General features: G+C 37.6%; 1 protein-coding gene across 3 annotated transcripts in view; it reads right to left on the reverse strand.

Moving 5' to 3' along the window:
* The window catches only part of DPY19L4 (dpy-19 like 4), a 57,009-nt gene that overhangs the window by 14,373 nt on the left and 22,406 nt on the right, over window positions 1-20,230 (reverse strand). The window contains exons 7-14 of one of the 3 annotated variants that reach the window (XM_061123756.1): window positions 16,215-16,338; window positions 11,496-11,630; window positions 8,852-8,983; window positions 8,656-8,754; window positions 8,035-8,108; window positions 5,182-5,340; window positions 4,368-4,487; window positions 1,463-1,583 (exon numbers count right to left, since the gene is read on the reverse strand). In XM_061123756.1, coding sequence (XP_060979739.1) covers window positions 1,463-1,583; window positions 4,368-4,487; window positions 5,182-5,340; window positions 8,035-8,108; window positions 8,656-8,754; window positions 8,852-8,983; window positions 11,496-11,630; window positions 16,215-16,338 — 964 coding nt within the window. Of the gene's footprint in view, window positions 1-1,462; window positions 1,584-4,367; window positions 4,491-5,181; window positions 5,341-8,034; window positions 8,109-8,655; window positions 8,755-8,851; window positions 8,984-11,495; window positions 11,631-16,214; window positions 16,339-20,230 lie in introns of all 3 variants that reach the window. The other 2 variants (XM_061123755.1, XM_061123757.1) reach the window with 2 other exon arrangements.

A 20,230-nucleotide genomic window follows, 5' to 3' on the forward strand; every position in this document is an offset into this window, starting at 1 on the left:
AGTTCCAGAAAAACATCTATTTCTGCTCTATTGACTATGCCAAAGCCTTTCACTGTGTGGATCACAATAAACTCTGGAAAATTCTGAAAGAGATCAGAATACCACACCACCTGACCTGCCTCTTGAGAAATGTGTATGCAGGTCAGGAAGCAACAGTTAGAACTGAACATGGAACAACGGACTGGTTCAAAGTTGTGAAAGGAGTACATCAAGGCTGTATATTGTCACCGTGCTTATTTAACTTAAATGCAGAGTAAGTACATCAATGAGAAACGCTGGGCTAGATGAAGCACAAGCTGCAATCAAGATTGCCGGGAGAAATATCAATAATTTCAGATATGCAGATGACACCACCCTTACGGCAAAAGCGAAGAAAAACTAAAGAGCCTTTTAATGAAGGTGAAAGAGAAGAGTGAAAAAGTTGGCTTAAAGCTCAACGTTCAGAAAACAAAGATTATGGCATCTGGTCCCACTACTTCATGGCAAATAGATAGAGAAACAGTGGAAATAGTGGCAGACTTTATTTTTGGGAGTTCCAAAATCACTGCAGATGGTGACTGTAGCCATGAAATTAAAAGACACTTACTCCTTGGAAGAAAAGTTACGACCAACCTAGGTAGCATATTAAAAAGCAGAGACATTACTTTACCAACAAAGGTTCGTTTAGTAAAGGCTGTGGTTTTTCCAGTGGTCATGTATGGATGTGAGAGTTGGACTATAAAGAAAGTTGAGTGCCAAAGAATTGATGTTTTTGAACTGTGGTGTTGGAGAAGACTCTTGAGAGTCCCTTGGACTGCAAGGAGAGCCAACCAGTCCAGCCTAAAGGAATCAATCCTGAGTTCATTGGAAGGACTGATGCTGAAGCTGAAACTCCAATACTTTGGCCACCAGATGCAAAGAACTGACTCATTTGAAAAGACCCTGATGCTGGGAAAGATTGAAGGCAGGAGCAGAAGGAGACAACAGAGGATGAGATGGTTGGATGGCATCACCGCCTCAATGGACATGAGTTTGAGTAAACTGTGGGAGTTGGTGATGGGACAGGGAAGCCTGGCGTGCTGCAGTCCATGGGGTCGCAAAGACTCAGACAAGACTGAGTGACTAAACTGAACTGAACTGATTCATAGCAGGTACAGTGTAAACGTTCCATTCACACTGAAAACATACCATAGTTCTAAGTCAAACCAAGAAAAATGTTATAAAACTTAATTTTTGATAGCCTCTCAAATTATTGATTCACTTAATTTTTTTTACCTTCTATTTTTTAAGGATTTTGCATTGAAACACACTACTTTTATAATCAGAAATTATGGAAAAAATATTTTCCTCAGAATCTCTTTCTCTTTTTCTCTACCTATAAATCATAAAATGATTTACTCATGCTATTTCAATTATATTCAACATGATTTCCATTAATATACTTGAAAGAGAAACAAGAACTTAACACAAAATAATGACTCACCAACAACACTGGGTGTACAGTTCGTAATCGAAGCCACTTGAAAAGTGTCATCCAAAGTTCAGGAGAACATACACCAAACGCTGCTAACATGCACACATAAGGAGTCCACAGGTATTTCAAGCTGGAAAAGACAAAAAAGAGTCATACATTAGCTATTCTATGAACATCATTATTATATGATTTCTCTATTCTGAGTTGTTTCCTAACATTCATGAAAACACCACAATGTTAAGGGAGAGTGAAAAAGCTTACCCTCTAATTTTCAGTGACAGATAGTTACTTCTTAAATAATCAAGAGACATGTGGGTTACTAAAATGAGGATTAGGCATTAATATAGATGAGGTGTAGTAAAACTGTACTCTTGGAGAGAATATAAACTGTTTCTCCTTTTCAGAAGGCAATTTGGCAGAACCTATAAAAATTTTAAATAGCACAAGACAATGCCATTTCTAGTAATCTAGCTTACAGATATAATAGCATAAATATTAAAAATATGTTGTTTTAATTACAAAATAGAAACCTAACTATCCTTTAATAGGTACTGATTAAACAAATCCTTATGAAAAACAAAAAAGCAAACTGCAAAATCTTACGTATATTGTTACCCTAGTTTTTTGGTGACTTTTTCCCCCTAATGTACCTATATACAGTATAGTCAAAAGATAACATCTAGAAAGATACGGCTGACAGTTGTGGCCTTTGAGGAGTGAGATGGAAGGATTTTAATTTTTTACTTCATACATTTCTACACTGTGTTTGTTACACGGTCTGAAGTGTATTACTTTTGAGATTAACTTTTTAAAAGCAGAATTGAAAAACTGGGGCTCTTAAAAAGATTAAAATTCCAGGTGTACAGAAAAATCAACTTGTATAAATAAAAGACAGAACATTACTGTAAGTTGTAACTTGTAGCTGTAAGAGTTGATGGTAAAAGCTGAAGACAGAAGAGGAAGAGTGAGAAAAATTTGTGGACGCATTGCTTCACACAGATTAACAAAGAAAAACAACATCTAAAAGGATAACTTTTGTAGTTAATACTAAGAAAACAAAAAGACCTTTCCAAGCAATATTCTTTGATGACAAACTCTACAGAGACTAGAAGAATATGAGGCCAGAGTATAAATGTGAACTATTTTGGTTTTATAAAATTAGGAAAGTTATGAAATGGGGAAAGCAAAGTAACATTCATTCATCTGATAAGTTATTGATCATGCACTTCAGGGTGACCAAAGTATTACAGAGGAAAAAGACAAGACGTGGCTACAGCTCTCAAGGAAGTCTTTATCAAGATGGAATAAAACCGAACACATGCATTTCCTGCATGCATGCTTGGCTGTGTCTGACTCTTTGTGACACCATGGATTGTAGCCTGCCAGGCTCCTCTGTCCATGGAATTTTCCAGGCAAGAATACTGGAGTAGGTAGCCATTTCCTACTCCAGGGGGCCTTCCTGACCCAGGGATCAAACCCACATTTCTTGCATCTCCTGCATTGGCAGGTGCATTCTTTTCCACTGCGCCACCTGGGAAGCAGCTAATGTGGCACTTGAACACATGGGAAACCATTAGAAAATAAGTACTAAAAAGCATTTTCATAAGGTCAAGGGTTATGTGAAAGCAAAATATCGATTCGAGACTGTATTGTATTTAAGGTTTAAAAAAATGAATACTGAATCAGGCTCTGAGAGAAGTAGTGGACGCACACAGAATACATTTTATTAAGACAGAGGACTCGCATTAGTTTCCCCGGTTAACTAATATCTCCTCCTAACACCCCCATTTCAGAATACCAAACCAGTTGTTCCAGTCAGCCGGAATCAACACTAAACTCTAATTTGTAACTTGAAGAGACATCAATTCACGCTAAATTACATGTATATGACATCCCTTGGAACATAAACTCTACTGGAGACACTGGACCATTATGCCAATCCACTGACTTCTTAGTATCCAACCCTTCCTTACCATTTATTTCACCTAGCCAGCTAATCAACATTTCAACCTTTAAATTCTCTTCCAATTCAAAGAGATGCCAGATGAATCCTTTTCAAACATAACCATGAGAAGACATGCTCTGTTTAAAAATCTTTAGTTTCCCAGTACCTACAGAAATAAATGGAAACTCATCTAAATGGTTTTCAAGGCCCTCTAAGATATGGCCCTGACACACCTTTTCAGTTCTTCTCCTACTACTTCTTGAAGTGACTAGTGTTCCAGCCAGAGTTTGGGACACTCTGGTCAGTTCATCAGAAACAGGTAATAACCTGGACTTGTAATCGGTGTCTGAAGAGGTATCAAGGGAGTCTTGTAGGACTGAACCCTATGCCTATGGATTCTGATGGTCCTGGCAGACAAGTGTCAAAACTGAGTTGAATTGTAGGATACCCAGCTGGCATCCAGAGAATTGTCTGTTGGTAAAAAGAAACCTCCTACCTTCATTAAAACCGAGTACTCAGAACACTTTTATATTCCTATGTCTTATTTCTCACCTAAGTCAAACTTCAAAGAAAAGGGTATCATTTATTGAACCCTCACTCTCAAAACACCATTTACCTCTCCTTCACTTAGCAAAGTTGTGATTTTATTTTTGTGTGGTTAGTGTCTGTCACCTTTATAGGCCATAAATCACATAAGGTTAGACTTTTGCTGTCCACTTTTGTTCACCAGTGTACCCCCAGCAGTGAGCACAATGCTGGACCCTTTGAAGACATTCAACAGTTTTTGAACAAATAAAAGCATAAGTAAATACTGGTTCATTATATTATAAATACCTCTCTAAACCCCACTTATATTAAGGTTTTTTGAGTTTTTGTAGTGTTTTATAAATGTATTCTGGAAAGTAAACACTACCTACCATCATAAAGGACAATTCTTTGTTAAAACAAATGGATCAAATATACACTTACCCTTCTATAATCATTGCAAGAGAACCCAGTAAAATAGTGTGAATCACATGATAAATTATTTCTGGCCTTTCTCCAATTCGTCCATCTTCAAGTGCAACAGTTTCTTTCAGGGACTTATCACTACTGAAAGAAATGTTTTTGACTACTTTGAAAAATCAAAGATCTTTAGTATCCTCATAAAAAATACATAGGTAGTTTTTAAAATTTGAAAGTACTTTCTGCTGGTCAAATACCTAACTTATATATCTCCAAGTCTTTGAAAGAGGCTTTTCAACTTTGGAAGACAACTGACTCAATGAAGATGAAACATGAAAGTAAAAGAGACTTAGATACTTATGTTCCTTGTCCATTATAACTGAACTAGTGGTTGCTAAATCAATATAGTTAAATCATAATTAGAGTAAGTTCTCAAAATTAAGATACTATATACAACCTCCTTTCAAACATTATAAAAATATTTTTAAATAGTCAAACTTTATAGTTTAAAATAACTTTTACTACTAGTTTCATTTAAGTAGAAGAGATTCTTCTTACAATAAATAAAAATCCTCAGTAAATTACTGAATGAATCTTTAAAAGTTTAACTGATTATTTAATATTATTCCTGCATTAAAAATGGACGTTACATATTTTAGATATATATGCTTAAATCTGAATTTTATCTGGTCAACTTATAACAATATTTTACATACCAATGAAAAGAATTAAATTAGAAGCTATAAAACAAATACATAAATATTGGAAAGATATTAAATGTTTTATGTATTTCATAATTTACTAATTAGTAATACAATTGGTTTTCTTAGGTACTTACTTAATTCTCCTAAAAATAACTTGAATCATAGAAAGAAAACAAATAATTAACACCAAAATATAGAAAGGTAGTAAAGAAGACTGTGTCAATCGCAAAAAAAAATCTTGAGATGGTGCCTGAAGGGATTCTTGACACAGGAGCCAATTCATTGTAAAATTCCTACAGAAAACAAAAAGCATGATACTAAAATTACAGATGTTTTAAAACACTGAACATAAAAGTTATTTTTTATCTCAGTAAAAACTAAGACAAAACACATTTCTTTAATCTATTAACTTACGACAGCAAGGTCATACCCTTTACAAATGAAAATAATAGCATTAGTAACCCTCCTCAACAAGCTGCCCTAATAAATTTAAAACTGCTACTTTTTTATGATATAGCAATGTGACAATATATATATACAGTCCAATATATATAGGACTCAATATAGTTTTAAGGTAGTTTTACTTTCTATTTTTACCTGGAAGAAAACAAAAAATTCAGCTGTGTAGCCTCAACCAGCACAGTCCAATATGATAGTCACTAGTTACATATAGCTGTCAGCACATGCAATGTGGCAAGTGGAAATATTCTTAGGGCACAAAATATACACTGGACTTCAAAGATAAAAACAGCTGAAGAAAGGAATTTTAGAAATACAAAATATATCTCAGTAATTTTATATTGTTTACACATTAAATTCACTTGTTTCTTTTTACTGTTTTTTTAATATGACTACTAAAAAATTACATATGCGACTAAAGTTACATTGTTATTGGACACTCTTGTTTTATATTAGACAGTCCTATCAGATAAACTGCTTTTTTTAACCCACACTAAATATAACCAAGACTCCTAGTTATAGGTAGATTAATCGGCATTCTCACTCCCAAACCATCTTTAACTTCCATTTAATCCTTAAATTTCCAGCCCTGGGGAAAGAGATAAGTGAAAAAGTGATGTTCAGGAGTGCTCATGGAGGGACCAAGAATGCATCACAAATCACCGGGTTTAAACTAAAAGGTTCAAGTTTCTCAATGTGCCAAACAGCAATAAAACTGTATCAAAGAGGCTGTCATCGAAATCTTTGTCCCCAGGACAAATGCATCTTGTTTTTAAATACACCTATTAAACCTACTAATTCTTTAAGGTCTAATTCAAATTCCCAATTTAATGATCTTTCCATAATCCTAATCTCAATCTTTCCTTCCCCATATTCCCATGGCACTTTAATTATCGCTTTATTATAGTGCTTAATGCAATCCGCTATGTGCCAGATTGGCTTCCCAGGTGGCACTAGTGATAAAGAACCCACCTGCCAATGCAGGAGACTAAGAGACACTGTTTGATCCCTGAGTCAGGAAGATCCCCTGGAGAAGGAAATGGCAACCCACTCCAGTATTCTTGCCTGGGGAATCCCATGGACAGAGGAGCCTGGAGGGCTACAGCTCATAGGGTCACAAGGAGTCAGACATGACTGAAGCAACTTAGCATGCATGTGTCAGACTGTAGACATTTTTGTATCCCAAAGAGTACCTGGCCCAGTATCTTGCACATTAAATAAATATTAACACTTCTTTAGTGATTCTTAAAAGTTTCTCTCAACAGAAATGCTCCCTGAAATTCTGAAGAACATTACAAACCCTGATATCCAACTGATACATCTGAATATATATCCCTGGGTCAGGAAGATTCCCTGGACAAGGAAATGGCAAACCATTGCTGTATCCTTGCCTGGAAAATCCCATGGACAGAAGAGCCTGGTGGGCCGCAGCTCACGGGTTGCAAAGAGTCAGGCACGACTGAGCAACTAACACTCTGATAGGTAAATATATGTTTTCTGCTATGCAAATGAATTCTATCAGTATATAAAATCATTTATTTCATTTTAGATTTTAAAACATGCACTTAACCAACAAACAAAAGTACACTATTTTTGGATTTAAAAAGTCAGCTTCTGGCCCAATCCACTATTATGACCAAAGATGAGAGTCTTTGCTATGAAATAAATATCTTACTGACTACCTCATTTTTATGCCATACCCCGCTTTTATTAAGGCACAGATGTGTAATATACCGGGAACCTTTTTCACTTGAATTATAGCTGACCTCATCCCCTTTTCTGGCTGCACTGGGTCTGCGTTGCTTTGTGAGGGCGATCTCTAGTTGCGTGAGCAGGGGCTACCCTGCTGCAGCGTGCGGTCTTCTCCCTGGGGGCGTTTCTCTCATTGCGGAGCACAGGCTCCAGGTGTGAGGGCTTCAGCAGCTGCAGCACACAGGCTCAGGAGTCGGAGCTCACGGGTTCCAGAGTGCAGGCTCAGGAGCTGTGGCAGGTGGGCTTAGCTGCTCTGCAACATGTGGGATCTTCCTGGGCCAGGGATCAAACCCGTGTACCCTACACTGGCAGGCAAATTCCTATCCATTGTGCCACCAAGGAAATCCCCATGTTCTTTTTTTTTTTTTTTCCAGTGGGTTTTGTCATACATTGATATGAATCAGCCATGGATTTACATGTATTCCCAATCCTGATCTTTTGCTGGTTAGAGGTTAGTTTCCTTGCTTCTTTATTCATTTTAAATCTTTAGTTTATCCTGACCTTAGGTTGTATCATCCTTCCTCATTAAGGGAGAAAGTGACCTAACACGCTGTGATGCTACTGAGGTTTAAGTACACCTAATTTTAAAAGACCTAAATGAGGTATTTTTTAAAATAAGAAAAGTATGAATGTCATATTTCTTCTAGCTATTATAATATCCCAGATTATTTTCTGAGTGGTATGTAATTAGGTGCATACAACATCCTTTGATTATTTTTGCTCTTTATCTTATAAGTGGTATAGAGTTAGGTAAACTTACATAATCCAAAACTTACTTAGTCATATTTAGTCCAAATTTTACTTCAAGGAACTTCAGCATATGTCCATTTTCTTTGTGTGGGACAAACATCTGGAGGATAAAAACACTAGTTAGAACTATTAGTTGTAGAACTATTAGTTATGCTTATAGCAATATGCTTTTGTCCAATACTAGAACTAGACAACACAGCAAGATTATGAAACAAAAAATGTGAATTAAAAATGCCAGGTATAACTATGAAGCAAGGAGATTTACTGGCATAAGTCAATCACATTACCTTATAGTTAAGCATAAAAGTATAATGGGGTAGTTAGAAAATTTTAACCTTTTCCCACCTAGCATAAACAACTTACCCCACTCTTTTGAATGTCTTTTACTCATCTGAATTTATTCTACATATTACTTTATGCTAATTGGGGTAATGATGACATTTTAAATTAAATGAAAAATAAAGTAGAATTTTAAAAAGTATATTTAGAAAAAATTCAGAATCCTATTTTCCCACCTAATACACTAGGTATGATTACAGTTCAGCTAAAAATATTACTGTATAAACTCCATTGTTATCCCATTATTCTCATTAAAATTAAATTATTCAAACTGTTCTACTACACGAATCTCCAGCAGAGTCACTTACCTTCATTATAACAGTCAGTGTCACTGTCAGAGCGCACACCAAGTAAAAATTAATCACTTTCATTATTTTAGCCACAAAAGTTCCTTTCTTCACATTCAGCTATGGGAAGGAGGAACCATATGAACAAATAAGTGAGATTTTAAAAAAATTAACAATTTAAAAATTCACCCCAAGAATGACAGTCAATTCTACTCACCTGAAGGCACTTAGCAAGCATTAAGGCTACTACTAAACTTAATAAAGGAGACACCAATAAAGCTGAATTCTCAAACTGCAGTAAATATCCCAGAAAGAGAGAAAATATATAGATTTTATAAACTTCATGAACCTGTTGGGACAAAAATGAGAACAAAATTAATTTTATTGTACATTTTTTCATTAGATAAAATTTGACTACAATTATAAAGTAAATGCTCTACTATAATTTTGGACAGTATTGTACAACCATTCAACTTGTATTTTGAATGTCATGGAATATAGGTAATTTATCACTTTCTTTTTAGAAAGAACTCTCCAGAAACAAAGTAAAAAGCTTTGAAACCATGGATGTCTAAATCAGACTAGAAAAACCATCTTTAATCCCAGGCTCTGACTTCATTTCACTTGCTTTGTCTTGTCCACCTGAGCAACATGAAGCTATGTAAGTAAAAAGTCATAATTTTTACAGGAGTTCCCAAAACCTACCCAAGGAAAATATATTGCCATGAAACATAGCACCAGAGAAAAGTATTTTTGCACTTGGTCCATTTAACAGTGACATTAAGAAAGTTAAATTTAATTTCCTAATAGAAGACCTCCTAGTTCTTCTAGAAAGTTATGTCTTACTAGGTTTCTTTTCTAAACTTCAATAGTATAACTTAATCTACCATAAAATAGATTCCTTTTATTGAATAGAGAGGGGCGAACTAAGATGAAATATAGACATTAGTTGGCCGGGGGCGGGGTGGGGGGTGGAATCAAAATGCAGAGTGATGTTAAAAAAAAAAAAAAAAAAACCAGAAAGAAAAAACATCCCTAAAAGGCCAGAACCGTTTTTTAAAAAGATACCTCACTGTTGGGAGGCTGACACAATCACAAGGAGAGGGCTCTACTGATCTTCTGGGTGCTAGTAATATCCTATTTTTTTCATTTTGACTGCTGGTTCTCTTAGTCCAAACCTATGTCTCTATCCCAGATTCATAATGCTGGGGCCAACCTCTAAAATCTACATTTCTGCTCTTCCATTTGGCTCCCTATTAAGCTCTTCCAATCTGTGTTCCTGAGAGGTAAGGTTGGAGGACAGAGCAGGGATGTATTCCTTCCTGCAGCCTGCAGTTCCTGGGTGGATCACCTTAGCGAGGCTTCTTCACTCCAACAGAGTAATTCTTTCCTGTAACAGCAGTTGCATGCAGCTGCAGTTTTCTTAAGCTTCAAGAATCATCTTTGTCATGTCTTCTTACCCCAGAGACCATGGGATCAGCTGGCCAGAGTACCATTCTCAGAAGTCTGGGTCCCATTTCCAGAGAGCCCTTCTTTCCAGTACAGGGATACCAGCAAAGTGGAGCAGTGGCTCTTTATCAGAGGCCTGTTTCAGCTCCATGGGGGTCCCTCCTCTAAACTTCTAAGTTTTAATAATTCCCAGTTCTTCCACAGCTTCTAGAGTGGTAGCTGCTTCCTGAAGCTTTACCTCTGTAATACTTTTAGGTACTTATTACCCTTTCACTTCACAAGTTAACAACTTTATACTTGGTTAATGATTATTTAAATAACCTAATTACCAGGATTCTGGACCAAGCGGAAGAAAAAGAATGAGCATGAAGATTCCCAAATTTCTAGATAAGACAATATATTACATACTCAATAAATGTTTATAAGTAAGGAAAAGGAAGATAACAAGGCAAAAAAATAAAAAGATAAAGGAACAGAATGTCTATGGGCAACTACTGCTGACAGGAGTATAAATCAATATAACTATTTTGGGGAAAGGCTTGGTATCTCTAGTTAGATTGAATATGCACTTATCCTTTGACTTCTAATTCCACTATGAGGTATATATTCTAGAAAAATCTGAGCCAGGTGACATGTATATGAATGCTTATAGCAGCACTGGTCATATGAACAATAAACTGGAAAAAAGCTTAAATGTTATTTAGCAGCAGAATACATTAATAAAAATGAATGAAATATAACTATATATCACCATGGATGAATCTCAAAAGCAAATCAGGCAAAAGTAAACAATACATTATCATTTAACAATGTATTTTTAGGAATACATAGATAGGTGGTAAAAAAACATAAAGAAAAAGAAGGAAAGGATTAACAAAATTCAGGACAGTTAGCCTCTGTTGGAGAGGAGTAGGATATGACTGGGAAAAAGGGGCTTCCAGGGTACTGAAATGCTCCAATTCTTGGCCTGGGTGTTCAATTACTCATATTTTTTCTATACACTATATGTGTGCTCAGTTGCTCAGTCATGTCCAACTCTTTATGACCCCACGGCCTGGATACTCAGCCCATGGGATATAGATATCATACACAGACTCTTTTGCACATGTCCTATATTTCACTCTTTTTTTTTTTTTTTAAGAAACAGGGAAGAGAGAGAAATGACTAGAAATAAGAGAGGAAGCACAGGGGTGACTTTGGTTAAACGGCCCATGCTTAAGGGAATTTCAAAGTGCTTCTAAAAGGACTAGGGAAGAATGAGTTTAACAACCTTTTGAGTAGAAGTATAAATCAGAGCCTATTAAAGTATTTCAAAATAAGTTTAAAAGCTAAATGGTTTTTATACAATCCTATAGATACTAGATTTAAAATTCTGCAGATTTAAAGTCATAGTTTTGAAATGCCATTAATACCTTGTCACTCTGCTCCAGTGAAAAACTATCTAGCAAGAAGAGAGATATTGCTTGAAGAAACAAGAGATAGTGGCTGTACTCCCACACCATCATAAAGGTGTAAGTTGAAGCACTCATCAACAAGTAGCAAAACCTCTAGGGAAAACAAAAGAAAGAAACTAAGTATTAACAGCTTTGTTACTATACAAACCCATCAAGTTGTTACCTGAACTTCTGTGGCTGTTACTGGTTCCATTTTAAAGCAACTCTTAAAACTTTGTTTTAAAAATCACATAATTATTACTAAATCCTTACATAAACAGTAAGATCTTAAACCAAACATTCTACAAAGAAATCAACCACTTGCCCTTCAGTGTTCAGCACAATACTGAGAATCTCAGGAAGACAAAAGAAAAGGAAGAAAATTCAGTAAATTTTTCTTTCATTCTAAGAGATAAAGTAGTAAGTATTTTTTAATGGTGGCTTTTACTAGACTTGACTGCTGGGTGGTCAATACTACTGATTCAGGTTGATTCAGGTGCAAATCTTCTTTCAATTCACACACACACACACACAAAGATGTGTATGTATACGGTGAATTCCAGGGGAAGCAAACATAATGGAAGGACAGTTTATATATATATATATACATATATATATATATTTGGTTTCTAAATTTTAGTGAAGAACTCATACAAAATTGGGCTTTCCAGGTGACTGGGTGGTAAAGAATCCACCTGCCAATGCAGAAGATACAGTTTCAATCCCTGGGCCAGGAAGTTCCCCTGGAGAAGGAAATGGCAACCCACTCCAGTATTCTTGCCTGGAGAATCCCACAGAGGAGCCTGGCAGGCAGGGCTACAGTCAATGGGGTCACAAAGAATCTGACACAACTACTAAAGAGCAATAACATACAAAATATTCCAGATAACTGAATTTTAATCTTTATCTTCCTCCTCCTCATCTTGATTGATTACTTAGCAGTAACACAATTTGTAACTTTTTTTTGCTCTTAGCAACTACACAGGTTATTCTTCAAATATTTTTTGGTGAGATATTTCAAATACCTTTTGGAAAAAGGTACCTCAGACGTCACAGTAATCTTGCTTTTGCTTCTTTCAATTATTACACCACCTCCAAGATTCCCAGCTTTTCTATTCACTTTAATTCTCTCCTGAAGAGACTGCTCAAAATCGGCAGCACCCAAGATTCCATCTTCTGCAGGGTGGGTATAGTGAAGTGAAAGTCACTCAGTCGTGTCTGACTCTTTGCAACCCCATGGACTATACAGTCCATGGAATTCTCCAGGCCAGAATACTGTAGTGGGTAGCTGTTTCCTTCTCCAGGGGATCTTCCCAACCCAGGAACTGAACCCAGGTCTCCCGCATTGCAGGCAGCTTCTTTACCAACTGAGCTACGAGGGAAGCCCTACAGGGTGGGTACAGTCGCGAGTAATCTTCAGGCCCTGTTTCTCTTTCTTTGCTCCCCCCATGCCACAGGCTTTTTCACGGGCATCACGGCAGCAGAAAGTGCAGTTTCGTTTTCTTAAAAAACTGAGTTTTTAGCTGAAGGGTTGAGAATACACCACCGTAAAACCTTGCTCTTTTTTAACCCATGTTTTTATACAATCCTTAATATTGCTACCGCTTTAACATTTGAATTGATATTTTGCTCTTGCTGTGTATTGTTGAGTACCAGATATGTCAGTTGCTTAGTCGTGTCCAACTCTTTCTGACCTTATAGACTGTAGCCCACCAGGTTCCTCTCTCTGTGGCATTTCCCAGGCAAGAACACTGGAGGGGTTTGCCATTCCCTCCTCTAGCAGATCTTCCTGACCCAGAGAGCAAACTCTGGTCTCCTGCCCTGCAGGGTGGACTCTATCATCTGGGCCACCAGGGAAGCCCAGGACCAGATGAGTAGTTAAAGCCAAGTGAAGTCGCTCAGTCGTGTCTGACTCTTTGCGACCCCATGGACAGTAGCCTACCAGGCTCCTTGGTCCATGGGATTTTTCCAGTCAAGAATACTGGAGTGGGTGGGTTGCCATTTCCTTCTGCAAGAGAGCTTTCCAACACAGGGATTGAACCCGAGTCCCCCACATTGTAGGCAGATACCTCACCGTCTGAGCCACCAGGGAAGTGGTTACAAATAATCAAAAAACTGCTAAACATAATTTACTTCCTTTACCTTAATATTGAGAGGAAAAAAATGAAAGAGGATGGAAGAGGAGTGAGAAACTCATGGAATACTTTCAAAATACAGAAAAATAACTGTGCTTAAATAAAAAAGGAGAAAAAAATGTAAACAAAAATAGGAGTATAAGCTATTCTTAGATCCCTTCAAAAAGCACCAGGTCTTTGGTAAACAATAGTGAACTGAAGGGAAATATACTTTTAACTGTGTATCTATCCATTTACACTTTTTTTTTTACCATCTGCATAATGCACATGTATTTATTACTTTTTACAGTATGTATTTTATTATTACTGTATATACAAGTGCATTTCGGCTGCACTGGGTCCCCGAGGCCTCTGCGCAGGCCTCCCCCGTGTGCAGCGAGCCGGGGCTGCTCGCGAGCTGCAGCGCACAGGCGTCTCTTCGGGGTGGTCCCCCCTCTCGCAGCATGCGGGCTCTACAGCACAGGCTCAGGAGCTGTGCGGCACGGGCTTAGTTGCCCCACACCCTGTGGAATCCTCCTGGACCAGGGATTGAACCCGTATCCTCTGCCTTGGCAGGTGGACTCTTAACCACTGGACCACCAGGGAAGTCCTCTTTTAAATTAAAAAAAAATTTTTTTTTAAAGTACTAGAAAGAATACATAACATGGCAATGAAACAAAGATATTCAGAAAGATGTAGAATGTGGTATAGAAGGAAAAAAATAAGTTAACACTTCATTCTACCTCTTCTAAAACTCCTCTTAAAATAATAATTTTATTTTTTAAAGAAACTTTTGACATGGGCTATTTCTTAAAATTTTTATTGTTTATTAGTAATGCACTTCCTGATGATTTTTTAAAATTTTTATTGACTTTTTTTGGCTGCACTGGGTCTTTGTGGCTGTGTGTGGGCTTTCTCTGGTTTCAGAGAACAGGGGCTGCTCTTCCTTGCGGAGTCTCGGCGTCTCATCGCAGTCGTTTCTCTTGTTGCAGCATTCAGGTTCTCAGGTGCACAGGCCTGGTTGTTCCAAGGCACGTGGGATCTTTCTGGACCAAGGATCAAACCCACGTCTCTTGCTTGGCAGGCAGATTCTTAACCACTAGACTACCAGGGAAGCCCTGATGTGGACTATTTTTAAAGTCTTTTATTGAATTTGTTACAATATTGCTTGTGTTTTATATTTTCATATTTTTGGCTGCAAAGCATGTGGGATCTTAGCTCCTGGACCAGGGATCGAACCCATGCACCCTGCCTTGGAAGACGAAGTCTAAACCACTGCACCACCAGGGAAGTCCCAGAAGAATGATTTTATTAAAAATCATTTTATCTTTGATAGGGAACTCCCTGCAGTCTAGTGGTTAAGACTGCACTTCTACTAAAGAAGGCACAGGTTTGATCCCCGGTTAGGGAACCTAAGATGCCTCAAGGCCTGGCCAAAAAACACCCAAACACATCTTTTTTTGTGGCAACAAAATTTTCACTTTAATTCAAAATAATGGTAAATACACAGAAGCTTAGGCAGTTCATTTTGCTATGTTACACTTTTATACAAAAACTGAAGAACTATTCTTCCCTAGGAGAAGGCTGCACGATCTAACAGGAAAACTCAATTAAAGACTTTCTATTGTAGAAAATATTCCTCCTCAGAAAGGTCTTTTTTTTCCCCCTCCTCAGAAAGGTCTTTACATAAACCCAGCAGAAGAAAAATTACAAATCTCAAATGTGTTATTATTTTAGATAAAAAAGGAAATTCTAGATAAATAGAAAAAGAAAACAAAAACAAAGGAAATTCTAGTACCATCAAAAATGAAATAAAGTTTGCTATGCTCAGGACATCTGACATCCCTGAAAGAATAGAGTATTTTTCAGAGATTTCACAAAGGAACCATAAGTGAATCCTATTTCCTAGCCAACCAGGTCCCTGTAGTCAGTCCCTTTTTCAGGCTGAGAATTCTTGATCCAAGACAGGCAGGCAGACTGTCAAAAGATTACTACATCGAAGTCAATTTCAATGTTATCGGTTGCCTTTTATAATCACATTTATTTTATGCATTTAAAATCATCATTCTGAGATGGAGTCTCTAAGCTTCATCTGATCCCTGAAAGGGCTTATGGCAGTAACAACAAGTTAAGAATCTACACCACCCAGGACAGTCTCCTGAACTTTACCTCCCTCAGGCACAGAAAGCGTGAGGGCAAACAACACGTAACTGTAAACAGAATGTGCACTGCGACCACTGCCGTCACTCGCAGTCACTTTCTATCTTCACTAATATTCTTCAACTCATGATGATTAGAGGCCATGAATGTCCCAAAAGTGAGAGAAGTAGTAAAATAACGAGACATTCATTTTCATAGTAAAATATTCTTCATATTTGTCAAGTAACTGCACTGAAATGAGGTAACATCTCCCTTCTCCTAAATATAATTTACTGCCAATCAGACTACAGGAAAAGTTATAACAAGATTATCTATCATGTAGTAACTAGGTTTCACTGAATATAACTTTTCATATGAATAGCTTTAAAATTATATACCACATTTGCAATACATCAGAATTGTGACAAATAAATTTGCATCTTACCTCTCCATAAGAATTTAAGTTGCTTTTTAAATAGCCTGTAAGTGCGGCAACTTGGCATGCAAAATATGGTAGTGCCCAGTTTTCTCTTAAAGGAATGGAGTGTTCAATTCTTGTTGTATCTACCCTAAAATAAACCACAGATGAACAGCAAAAGAGCAAGACATTATATTTGTGTAACACTACACTCTTCAAGACACTTTCACACACATCTCATTGTTCTCCATATCCTGTGAGGTAGGCATGGACAAAGCCACCATTACCTATACAACATCCTACAACAAATTCAGTGTTTCACTACTACCTTACCTCCCACCTGGGAAGACTCATTGCTGCTGTGTCTGCTTAATGAATAGATGGGCCTTTGTGAGAATTTGAAAAAGGCATCTCTGCTCTGGGCAAATACAGCCTCATGCTACAACACACAACTTGTTGTGAGTATACTGGAGTTCAACCCCCATCTTCCCTTCCCTTTGAAAAGACATGGTTATCCCTCTCTAGAGGGATATCTCTAGACATGGTTATCGCTCTAGAGCACAGTGTGCACTATGGAATTAGCAGTTCTAATACTAACTCTTACGTAAAAGGAATAAGAAACTCAGATAAGTGGTGACTTAATCAAGTCATATAGCTAGAAGATGACACAATTAGAATTACAATGCGTATCTTCTAATATCTACTTAATACTGCTTTCAATCAGCAGGTTATCCAGAATTAACATTATAGTAGCCCTGTATATGATAGATATAGAGAGCTCTGAAAATTTCCAGAATCACAAACACAGAATGCTTTTGGAGGTGCCTCATAAGTTTCTCCTCTATCAATCTTCATTGAGTGTTATCTCCTATGCATATCCTCTACCACAACAGACTCCCTTCTCAACAATTAAATTTGGATCTCCATAAATTCAATGGCTACTTCACACACACACACACACACACACACACACACACACACACAAAAACACAATGGTGCTACTGCTTTAAAATACTTCATGAAAATTGCTGCATAATTCTCCTAATGGAGACAAACATGCTTGCATTTATTCTGGTCCAATCAAACTGTGGTACAGGGGCTTCCCTGGTGGCACAGCGCTTAGGAACCCACCTGCCAATGCAGCGGACAGGGGTTCAATCCCTGGTCCGGGAAGATCCCATGTGCTGCAGAGCAACTAAACCTGTGCACCTCAGCTACTGAGCCTGTGAGCCTCAACTACTGGGCCCAAGTGCTCTCGGGGCCCCAAGCAACTACTGAGCCTGTGGGCTGCAACGACTGAAGCCCACGCGCCTAGAGCCTGTGCTCCACAACTAGAGAAGCCACCGCAACGAGAAGCCTTAGCACCACAATGAAGAGGAGCCGCCTCTCGACGCAACTAGAGAAAAGCTGCGCAAAGCAATGAAGACCCAGCACAGCCATAAATAAGGAAGTAAAATTATTATTTTTTAAATTGTGGTACAGGGGAACTCCCTGGCAGTCCAGTGGTTGGGACGCTGCAGCCTCACTGCCAAGTGTGCAGGTTCAGTCCCTGGCTGGGGAACATCCTTTTAATGTGGCACAGCCATACAATAGGCTACTACTTAGCAATAAAAAGGCACAAACTATTGATACACTCAACATATGTGATTCTCAAAATGACTCTGCTGACTGGAAGAAAAAAACAAAAAATTATATGCCGCATGACTCCATTTATATAAAATTCTAGAAACTGCAAACTAATTTACAGTGACAGAAAGCAAATCATCAGTTTCCTGAAGACAGTGGAACAGTGGTAGAGGTGGGATAAGAGGAACAAGGGAGAAATTACCAGACAGCACAACTAAACTCGGTGGTGATAACATTATACTGATTTTGTTGATGGTTTCACAAGTGTGTCTAAACATCTAAAATTATCAACTGGTACATTTTAAATATGTACAGTTTGTTCTATGTCAATTATACCTCAAAACTGCTAAGAAGTTTTAGAAAATAACCTGCGTTCTATGAATGCATATGTAATTGAAAATATATATATACACATATATTAAAAACATGAAGATCAAATGAAATACAAGCTGAAAAACACTTACTACAGTTTCTAGAACTTAGTAAACAGTATTAGATCTTTCCTCTTTTATAACTCTGTATGATCTATTTTTACTTAACAATATATTATGAGCATCCTTCTATAATATATACACCCATAAACTTCAAGAACATTGAAAGGTCATGGTACATAACTATACATATTTATCATAACCTAACCACTTCCTTCCTATTGTTATATACTTACCTTGTTTTTGACTTTACCTACAACAGTTTTTAAAAACAGGAACCAGTGTTTTTGTATAGTGATCATTGGTCTCATTGTTTACTTTTAATTCTTTAATCCAATTGGAATTTATTTTATTGTGTATGCAGTAAGTATTTCTTCTCCAAATGTGATTGCTGCAACACCATTTTGTGAATATCACGTATTCTAAAGACCACCTATTCTCATACAATATTACTTCTGGAAATTTGTTGTGAAAGTTAGCTTTCTAAAACAAAACAAGATACTCATATGTCATTAGTCAGCAAACAGGAAGGAGAGGATGTCGAGTCTCAAGTCAGGACTTTGCCAACCACTCTACCAGCCCAGAATTGGGAAGCTGAACCTGTAATCCTCATTCCAAAGACTCATTCACTACCCCTACCCAATGCACAGATCAAACCTACAAAACTGTGCACCAGAAACACTGTCTGGGAAGGGATGAGGGAACCTTCTTAGTCACTGCAGCAAAAACTGAGTAACTCTGCCAGTTATTCTCTCCATGAACAAGCCTCCTCACAGCCCCAGTCCTGAATGCCTGTGCTACTCAACGCTCTTCCCCACACCACCATGCCTGGTGGCTGTAAGAACCAGAAGGGTGACAGTGGGATGTGACAAAATCCAGTGAGACTGACTTTTTCTCCCCAGTGGCAGAGTCGAGCAGAGAGCAGCACAAACCAGCAGTTCAAATAATAACTACTGTCTTCAACTGGGCCTATGGATATATTCCCAGAGATCAGCCAACTCTGAGTTTTTGTGTTTTCATTTCAAATACATCATAGCATAAACATAACCTGAATCAACTAGATGACCACTTTGTAACCCATTATTGCCAAAAGATTTCAGAACTCACTTTCATGCTTGTTAATTATCCAATTGGTTACACAGTACTACTTCAACTGCCTTGGGTTAATCAGAAAAAAAACATGAGATGGTTTTCTTAACGCTAAGTGATGTATTGCCAAGTAAAAACAAAATGTACAGATCACTATGGTTAAAAAAAAAAAAAAAGATTTCATAATGGATAACAAGCAACATGAGATCTGAGTCATCTCACAGTACCCAGTTATGTAGGTTTGCCATACTCAAAAGAACCTAGTGGAGTGGTATATGTTATTCAGTCGTTAAGTCATGTCTGACTCTTTGTAACCCCATGGACCGTAGACTGCCAGGCTACTCTGTCCATGGGATTTCCCAGGCAAGAATACTGGCCTGAACTGTCATTTCTTTCTCCAGAGGATCTTCCTGACCCACAGATCAAACCCGTGTCTCCTACATAAGCAGGCAGATTCTTCACCACTGAGCCACCAGGGAAGCCCTGGTACTATATACACGCTGAGTAGAAATTAGGCTTTAGCAAAATATAATTTTTCACATTAAAGTTTCTAGTTAATATTTTACTAGTTTGTTACTTCATTAGTAAATTGGTTTCAATACTAGCATAAATGTTTTCAGCACAAGGAGCTTGAAAACATAGTTTTATGTTTTCTATTTAAGTAACATTATCATTCAAATTGGGCTTCCCAGTGGTGCTAGTGATAAAGAACCCACCTGCCAATGCAGAAGACGTGGGTTCAATCCCTGGGTCGAGAAGATCCCCTAGAGGAGGGCATGGCAACCCAGTCCAGTATCCTTGCCTGGAGAGTCCTACAGACAGAGGAGCCTGGTGGGCTGGGGTCACAGAGTTGGACACAAACGAAGCAACTGAGCACACATGCACACATGATTCAGA

This window comes from Dama dama, chromosome 21, assembly GCF_033118175.1.
Source record: "Dama dama isolate Ldn47 chromosome 21, ASM3311817v1, whole genome shotgun sequence".
Lineage (NCBI taxonomy): Eukaryota > Metazoa > Chordata > Mammalia > Artiodactyla > Cervidae > Dama > Dama dama.